Source organism: Myotis myotis, unplaced genomic scaffold (genome assembly GCF_014108235.1).
Source record: "Myotis myotis isolate mMyoMyo1 unplaced genomic scaffold, mMyoMyo1.p scaffold_m19_p_19, whole genome shotgun sequence".
In the NCBI taxonomy this organism is placed as follows: domain Eukaryota; kingdom Metazoa; phylum Chordata; class Mammalia; order Chiroptera; family Vespertilionidae; genus Myotis; species Myotis myotis.
The window spans coordinates 31656077-31665405 of record NW_023416323.1 but is presented as its reverse complement, the minus strand read 5'-3'; the positions used below and the strand labels follow the sequence as shown (position 1 = coordinate 31665405).

General features: G+C 57.6%; 1 protein-coding gene across 1 annotated transcript; it reads left to right on the top strand.

The window, feature by feature from the left end:
• The first annotated feature begins 271 nt into the window (after positions 1-271).
• CMTM3 (CKLF like MARVEL transmembrane domain containing 3) lies at positions 272-8801 on the top strand. The gene is made up of 5 exons (XM_036345168.1): positions 272-555; positions 4239-4394; positions 6164-6259; positions 6622-6742; positions 7714-8801. The coding sequence occupies exons 1-5, from the start codon at positions 409-411 to the stop codon at positions 7740-7742; spliced, it is 549 nt and encodes a 182-aa protein (XP_036201061.1). The 5' UTR covers positions 272-408; the 3' UTR covers positions 7743-8801.
• The last annotated feature ends 528 nt before the right edge of the window (positions 8802-9329 follow it).

Here is a 9329-nt window from a genome sequence, read left to right as displayed (position 1 = left end):
CGAGCGGAGGCCACCCTTCTGGGTTGTGGCGAGGACAGCCGGGTGGGAGCTCCGACAGGGCACCCGAGGGTGGCAAACAAGTTCTGCAGCCTCCGGGGCAGGGGTGAGAGGAGAATGGGAGGGGTCTCAGGGAGCCCCAAGCCGGCACCGCGGCGGGTCCCGGTCCGAGGGCAGGAAGGGAGGAGAAGGAACGAGGGCGGAAGAGGGGAAGGGAGGTCGGAGCCGAGGAGGGGGCCGGGGAGAGGCGGGGCCGGGGGCGGGGCGCGGCGCGGCGCGGCGGGGGATGCGCCCCTGCGCCCAGCTCGCCCGGCCTCTCTCTCCTTCCGCACAGCCGGGGTTTCCGCTTCCCTCCCGGGCGCAGGGGGTGAGGGAGCCAGACCGAGCCTTGTCCGTGCAGCCGCCACCGCCATGTGGCCCCCAGACCCGGACCCCGAGCCGGACCCCGAGCCCGCCCGCCGCTCCGCACCCGGCGCGGGTGTCCCGGGGCTGCGCGCCCTCCTGCCCGCGCGCGCCTTCCTCTGCTCGCTCAAAGGCCGCCTCCTGCTGGCCGAGTCGGTGAGTGCGGCGCGGCCCCCTGGGGGCGGGGGGCGGGGGGCGGGGGCCCCTGTCCGGCGCGCCCCGCTGGTCCCGCTCGGAGCCCCGTCGAGTTGGGCAAACTTGCCCGCGTTCAGGACGGACTCGCTGAAGCTCAGCGCGCGGGGCAGAGGCGAGGCGGGGCCCGAACCCGCGCTCTCCCGGGCGTTCCACGCGCGCGTGCCAAGCTGGGGGTGGCAAAGGTCTCCAGCCTCCAGGCCTGGGTGAGAGGAGAATGCGAGGGGCCCGGGGAGCCTGGGAAGAGGCCTCGCGCGCGGCGCTGTGTGACCTCGGGCGCTTCCGCCCTCTCTGGGCCCCGGGAGGGTTCAGCGCGCTCGGCCCTTCTCGCGCCCGGGCGCCCTCGCCCTCGTTCCGGGGCGCAGGGAGGGCCAGCCGGGCCTCGGGCTGCGGGGCGGAGGCTGCGGTGGAGCCCAGCCAGCTGGGATGGGGACAGCACCGGGTGGGAAGGAGACCCCTGGGAATGGGTGAGGCCCCGGCAGCACTCTGGGGGGCGCGCAGGCGGCGGGGCGGGGGCCGGAGCCCAGCGGGGTGACTTCATCCCCCTCCTCCCCTTCCTCGTCGGGATCCAGCCGCCCCGCCCCCACCGAGCTGCTTCTTCCTTCCCGCTCCCCCCGCCCGGGCCGGCCAGGCCTTTGTCCTCGGGACACGGCGAAAAGCCCCGCACTGGCCGCGGGTGGGCCGGAGGCTGGCCCTGGACCTCCGTGGAGGGAAGGGGAGGGAGAGACCAGGCAGAGGGGACGCGGGATGAGGGAGGGGCACTGATTACTTAGATCCCCAGCAACTCGGCCTCTGTCTTTATTCCCACTTTGATGACAAGAACGCTGAGGCCGGAGCTTAAGGGGTTTGACAGGTGAGGGCGGGAGCTGCAAGGACCAAGGGGGATGGGGTCAGAAGGAGGAGGATCCTGCCGCCACTTCAGGAGGCGGTCTGTGGTCCTGTCACCTCTGCTGGGCCTGGGGTCAGCCCGGAGGTCAGCCCAGGACCTGCCCAACTCCCAAGTGAGGCCGCAGGACCCCCAGCCCTCACTTCAAGGGGTTGCCTCCTGGTTGGCCACTCCAGCCCCACCCAAGAGATCGATGGGAGCTACTTTCGGGGAGAAGCCTGAGTCCACCATCCACCGAGGGGACCCCAAACCCACCCCACTCAGGCCCCCCAAATAAGTCAAGGGGTAGCGGGCCAGAGCTTAGGGGAGGCCCGGGGCAGAGCTGGGAGTCAGGAATCTGTCTGGGAGTGTCAGGCGTGGGGAGGAGTGAGGGTGGGCACTGAAGTCGCAAAGGGAGCTGCTCCCCGGCACTCGTGACTCCTGTAGTCACCTCCTGTCTGCCCCAGGCCCACGCAAGTGGGGAGGCTGGCAGGGGCAGGAAGGGATGAAGTGGCAACTAGGAATCAGAGAATGAGGAAACAGGAATCTAGAGGGGGATCTCCACAGTCAGGCCTGGGGGGGGGGGGGGGGTTGGGCGGGGCAGGAAGGAGAGGGACACAAGAACAGCCCAGCCGAGTGAGTACAGCAGGAGCTGTGGACAGGCTGAGTCCGGGTCCCACACCTTGTCTTCCAGCTGCCTCTGTGCCCTGCTTAACCATCTGTTCAAGTTGGACTCAGCTATCCCCAGGGCCATGTTCAGTACAGATGCGGGTGCCCTGGGGACCTCCTGGGATTTCTGTAGCTCATTTGTCTGAAGCAGCCTCAGTGCTTCCTGTGAGGCCTCTGGGTATCCCCTGCAAGGCCCCCTGGGCCCCACTCAGAGCTACTCAGCCATAGGCATGTTCAGACCCAGACACCGTGACAGAAACCAGATAAAAGCCAACACCCCCAGGGCAGGGTTGCTTAAGAACCACTGCCGGTCAAGCCAGCCCTGGGTTCAAAATCCTGGTAACCTCTTATTCGCTGCATGACACTGAGCAATCACTTCACCTCTCAGAACCTCAGTCTTCCCATCTGTAAAGTGGGCTGTAAGCAGCACCTGGCACATGGGTGGTTGTGAGGATCCCAGGAGATCCCACAAGCCTCAGCGGGCACTGGCCCAGGGCACTGCCCCAGCACCTTGGTCTGCTCTGCAGCACACACAGTCTGCAGAACTATTGGGGGGCTCGGCGTCCGGCAGCATCAGTTCCCACACACAGTGCATGGACAGGGCTGCAGAGAACATTGTCACTCTAGTTCCTCAGTGCTCCTCGCCCAGAGACCAGCGGGACCGGGGACATCAGTGTCAACACTCTTCTCCTGGGTGTTTATTTCTTATTAGTAGTAAAATTTGCAAATACATTAAGTCAAAAGAGTTATACTCTTAACACTAATATACCCACCACCTACATTGAACAGTTGTTAACACATTGGTATATTTACTTTATCACATATCTCTCCATCTATCTAGCAATCCATTTAAAATATATATATATATTTTTTATTGCCGAAACCGGTTTGGCTCAGTGGATAGAGCGTCGGCCTGCGGACTGAAGGGTCCCAGGTTCGATTCCGGTCAGGGGCATGTACCTGGGTTGCAGACACATCCCCAGTAGGAGATGTGCAGGAGGCAGCTGATCGATGTTTCTCTCTCATCGATGTTTCTAGCTCTCTCTCTCTCTCCCTTCCTCTCTGTAAAAAATCAATAAAATATATTTAAAATATATATATATTTTTTATTGATTTCAGAGAGGAAGAGAGATAGAGATAGAAACATCAATGAAGAGAGAATCATTAATCAGCCGTTTCTTGCACACCCCACACTGGATCAAGCCCCGCAACCTGGGCATGTGCCCTGATCAAGAATTGAACCGTAGCCGAAACCGGTTTGGCTCAGTGGATAGAGCGTCAGCCTGCGGACTGAGAGGTCCCGGGTTCGATTCCTGTCAAAGGCATGTACCTGGGTTGCGGGCACATCCCCAATGGGGGATGTGCAAGAGGCAGCTGATCAATGTTTCTCTCTCATCGATGTTTCTAACTCTATCTCTCTCCCTTCCTCTCTGTGAAAAATCAATAAAATATATTTAAAAAAAAAAAAATTGAACCGTGACCTCCTAGTTCATAGGTCGACACTCAACCACTGAGCCACACCAGCCGGGCTCCATTTTGTTTTTCAGTGAATTTAGAGTAAACTGCAGACATCAGTACATTTCAACTCTAAACACTTCAGCCCCCATATCTTTACTAAGTTTAAGATTTTACTGTTCTTCAGGCAGATTGCATTCAGTGGAAAGTGCAGATCTTGTGTGTTGGGAGTGAATTTTTGAAATTGGTTCCTGCTTAGTGGGCTGCCTTTGAGACTGCTTAGGTCTGCCTAACCCGTTGGACATCATCTGGGTCGGGTGAATTCTGCCATAGAGCCTGCTGGGGTGGGGGCAGAGTGAGCAGCCCCAGAGGGTGGCCTCCTGCGGCTGGACACACATAGGAGGCTGGCACTTCCTGATTGGGTCCTGGCAAGGAGCTGGCACGGGGTCAGGACTAAGGGCGATGCCCAGAAACACTGGGGGCAACACAGGTGTGAGCCTGGGCCGCATGACCAGGTCCTAAGCCTGGCAGCTGCAGAACTGAGGGCAGACCACCTTCCATTCCTGAGCCTCCTCTATTCCTGACTGGCGGGGGCTCATAGGGGCACTGGGTGAGGGGCTGTGCAAAGGCTCTGACTTCTCCCTCCCCACCCACCCAGGGCCTCTCCTTCATCATCTTTGTCTGCTACGTGGCGTCCACAGCGTCCGCCTTCCTCACCGCGCCCCTCCTGGAGTTTCTGCTGGCCCTCTTCTTCCTCTTTGCTGATGCCATGCAGTTGAACGACAAGTGGCAGGGCTTGTGCTGGCCCATGATGGTGAGGGCTGGGGCCCCAAGAGGAAGCGGCTGGCTGCCCTTTCTTCGATGCACTGGGACAGCTGTTTGCCGTTGGTTGGAGCCAGGCGGGTAGACCTGGCTTCAGGTGATCTGGGCCCCTCCACTCAGCAGCCATATAACCCCGGTCAGGGCCTCCAGGTCTCTCTGTAAGGCAAGCATGTCAAACTCAAAGGCTAACACGGGCCAAATAAACAAGGTTTAAGTTTATGTGGGCCGCAAAATAACAAAAGCTTCAATTTTCATAGAAATGTAGGTTTATTTCGATAGAGACATGCTGGATACAAAGGGCTGAAATAAATGCGTAATCATTAAAATAAAATAGGACATTTTAATAAAAATTAATAATTTTTCTTGAACATTAACTTACCAGACACTGAATAACTGCACAAATTAATAAGCGTAACGCGAATAAACCTATTTTTTCATGTTCTCCGAAAGCGAAATATTTCCTGTTGCGCACAGCAAACAAGTCAGTACAAGACTAATGACGTGGCAATCAGCTGCTAAAATATTCGCTGCTAGTATTAGTGGAGAGAAATGGTGCGCCGGCACGTAAGGGAAATGAATGCAAGCACGATTATAGTAAACGTTGTAGTTCGTTATTAATGATTATGTATAACAGGATATTGTAAAAATTAAGTTACGAAATTTTAATTAAAACATTTCTGAGCCACAAAAATATTCCTTGTGTGCAGGGAGTTTGACATGCTTGCTGTAAGGGAATCCCCGGCTGCATCCTTGCCGCTGGCCACGAGGTGGCGCTGGTGCCCCCTAGTCTCAGCTACAGGAATTCAAGCCATTTCGACCAGGGCCGGGCGCGTGAACTGAGGGCTTGCAGGGTCTACCCAGACCCTCACTCAGCCCTCTGGCAATTCGGCTTATCTCCCCGGCGGCCCAGAGCCCTGCCTCAGACTTCGCTGTGTGCAGTGAGTCAATGGGTCAGAGAGAAGGGACAGCAAGCCTGCACTTGAACCCTGGTCTCTCTTTTTTGGTTTAATAAAGTGAATTTTTTTTAAAAAATTTATTATTGATTTGAGAGAGAGGAAGGGAGAGAAAAACATTGATGGGCTGCCCTCTTGCACGTGCCCTAACTGGGGATCGAACCCACAACATTTTGGAATATTAGTTGAATGATGCTTCAACCAATTGAGCCCCACCGTCAGGGTGAACCCTGGTCTTGTCACTGAAAAAAAAATTTTTTTTAATTTTATTGTTGAGAGTATTACATATGTCCCCTTCCTCCTCCCCCCGCCCCTGTTGTCCCCTCCCAGCCTGCCCCTGCCCCCAACCCCAGCCTGCACCTCCCCCGCCCCCACCCCCAAGCCTGGTCTTTTCTTGACTTCATCCCCAGCATTCTTCTGGATGGGCTGCACCCTATGCCCCCATTTTAGGGACAAGTAAATGGAAACCATAATTCATAAATGGATCTGCAACAAGTATGTGGCAAAGTGAGGCCCAGGGGCAGGGCAGCCTCAGCTGCTGGCAGCCTGCAAGCGGCACCTGAGCAGGGGGAGGAGTGGCGGTGGGAGGGCAGGGTGGGAGCCCCACAGATGCTGGACTCGGGAGCCAGGCATGTGTTCAGGCTGCCAGGCCCACCCTCCTCTGGGAACAGTGGGCTTCCAGCCCTGTTTGTGCTGCCTGGTGTCTTCTGAACCCCTCGCCCCTGCCTAAGCTCCCAGCTGGCCCCTCCCCTGCTGTGCCCCACTCCGTGGAGCTCAGGGCGGTGTGACCATGTCCCTCTCTCCCCAGGACTTCCTACGCTGTGTCACAGCCGCCCTCATCTACTTTGCCATCTCCATCACAGCTGTCGCCAAATACTCCGATGGGGCTGCCAAAGCAGCCGGGGTGAGTAGCTGCCCTACCCCTGAGAGGGGGGTGGCCAGTGACGCCCCCCTCAAGTTCACCCTAGCCTCCTAAAGTCCCAGATGCTTCTTAGGACACCTGCTTAGCATGGTGCCTGCTTAGGCCCCCAAAGGCCTCTTATTGGAGATCCACTCTGCCCCAGCTTTGAAAGGGTGTTTGCCAGCCAAATTAACAGCTCCTTTTCCCATTTGTCATTAATGGGGGGGGGGGGGGGGGCGCTCTGTGCCTACCAATCTGAGCTGCTTATTCAATCAGATAAACAGCGGTGAGGCTGGGGCAGGTACCTCTCAGTCTCCTGGACCAGGGACTCCCGTCCCCGCCCACCCTGTCCTCTGTATCCACAGGTGTTTGGCTTCTTTGCCACCATCGTATTTGCCATTGACTTCTACCTGATCTTCAATGACGTGGCCAAATTCCTCAAACAAGAGGGCTCTGCAGACGAGACCACAGCCAACAAGGAGGAAGGTGGGTGGCCACCCCGCGGGCTGGGGCCCTGCTCTCCCCTGGGGACACTTGACACTTGGCTGATTTGAGGCTGGAGTAGCAGCGTGCCCCCTCTCCCCATGGGCAGGAAGTGTTTTCACAGCCTGGTTCTCGCATCCCTTCATGCAGCCCTGATCATAAAGCCGGTCCCCTCGGACGAGCACATGGCTCCCCAGGGCCTGAGCCTTTCCAGGAAGGGCAAGCGGAGGGCATGCCTAGCACCTCCATCTCCCTTCAGTGGTCCCTGAGGAGCCCCCGGGGCAGCCAGTCAGTGGCTCCCATTCCTGGGCACCGTGCCCTGGGCTGCAAAGTGGCCGGCGCCCCTGCAGTCTGGCCTGCCCCACGGCTTCAGGGCCAGGGAACCAAGCTGGCTCTCGGCCTTACCCGCAGCGCCCAGGCAAGTTCCAGCTTGTTCTGCTTTTTATCCAAGGAGAGTGCAACGGGCCTTCTGGCCCCTCCAGCCAACCTTCAGCTCAGAATGGTTGTGCCATTACCTAATTTAAAAATAAACGGGTTGGGGGGGCTTGCAGATTGGGTGGCTGGTTTTCCACCTGTGACCACACAGCCATGCCCTGTTTCTGATCACAATGGCCCAAAAGAGGTTTCCTGATTTTCTAGTATATTTGAGTTTCTTAGATAAGAAAATGGTTTTCCCCACATTGTCCTGCTAAACTGTGGGGTAGGGTTGGGGTACAGATGTCCTGTCCTGACACTCCAGGTGAGAACAGCTCAGGGAGACTGAGGGCGCATGGAGCCCCAGAGGAAAGGGCATTGGGGCTCCCGCCTGCATTTGGCTGCACCATGGAGGTGACAGCGGCTGCCCTCAGGCCAAGCAGACCCCACCAATGGCACCGGCAGCTGCAGGAGGGGCCTGACTGTGCCTCTCCAGAGACGGCTCCCGGCACCACCAGCCAGGAGGCTCCTGCCAAGCCTCCTCTTTGCTTTCTTTTCAGAAGAGGATTCCGACTCTGACTCTGACTAAAGGGCTGCCCGGCCCTGGCAGCCCCAGCCACGCAGGCCTTCCCTCCTGCACTTCTCACCGGCTGGCTGGCCGGCCGGAGCGAGGCCTGGGGACCGGGAGTGTTGGAGGAAGGCTGTCACTTCTCCAGAGGAGCAGGCCTCCTCGCAGCCCCAAGGTGACGTTTCTGAGCCTATCTAACTGCTCTGCACAGGAGGGCATCGTGAATGTTCCACCACTCCTCGTTTCTGTCCCACAGACCGTAAGCCCTTTGACCTCTCTGCCGAAAATAAGCACAAAGGGACAAAGCAAATAGAGCCATTTGACCCCTGTCACAGGGACATGCATGCCAAGGGGGGTGGATAGAGGTAACGGGATGACGGAAGTAAGGCAGAAACCACCAGGGGCCAACCGCCAGCCCCCCAGCCCCAGGGACCTTCGTCTGCATTTGGTGCCCCTGCCCATGCCAGGCACTTTGTCGAGAATGATCCTTCCAAGGTTCTTTGGTTCAAGGAGCCCCACTTCCTTCATTCTGTAAGCAGGGAGGAAGCTGGCCTTTGCCATGCCTTTAACTGCCTCCTCACACCCCTGGAAACCGTGACTCCTTCAGGGGACAGGACTATTGTGGGTCTAAGATGATTTCAAAGAAAAGCTCCTAAAGCAGCTTACCGGGTCCAAAAGATCAGGGCCCATAGGAAGGGACAGCGTCCTGGGTTGCTGGGCAGGCCCAGCTGGAGCCGCTCTGCCCCGGGGGTCCGCCAGCAGCCACAGGCTCTTGGGCGCTCAGGACCATGTGCTTCTAGACACCAGAGCCGGTCTCCGGACCACTCACAAGAGGTGAGACGTGCCTTCTGTGTTCTCCTGTGCTGTGTATATATCTTCAATGGATTTTGTAACTTTATATAATTTTTTTATACAAAAGCAGCTTCTTAAATAGCATTTCCTGTGACCAAGAGGCCTTACGAAATGAGCCAGAGTTCTGGACCCATTTGGGAGCATTTGTAACTTTCGTTCTTCTCTTGCATGTGAATCTCCTCCCCTGAAAAAAAGCCATAATGAATTAAACCAGACTGACTACCTGCATGGAGTGTGTTTGAAGACCTTCCACCCCCCAGAGCGATGCCATCCAGTATCAGCGTCGGTGCGCGTGTGCTCACACACACACATGCACACGCACGCGTGCGCACACACGCTCCATGCCAGGCACCCACTAAGCTCTCTGGCCTGTGCTCTTACTTACTCCTCACACAATCCTGTTTGTAGGCCAGGAAACTGACAGAAGGTTCGATGACTTGGCCAGGTCACCCAGCCCCTTTGAGGAGGCCCAGGGCCTCAGTATTAGGGCACGTCCCACCACACCCCTCAGGCAGCCAGACCTCGGAGTCCCCGTGGTTGGGAACTGGTTGCACAAGGGACCTCAGAATCGGAGCCTGGGGGCATCCTGGCCAGCACTTTGGCCTAGGCCTATGGGAAGGAGCAAGCTTTCTGCCCCGGGTTACACACACACACACACACACGTTCTGAGAATGTGTGTGAAAGGTGAATGTGCGGAGGCGAAGAAGGGGAGGGGGGAACAATTCTGCTCGGCCTCACCAGCCCCAGCCCAGCTAC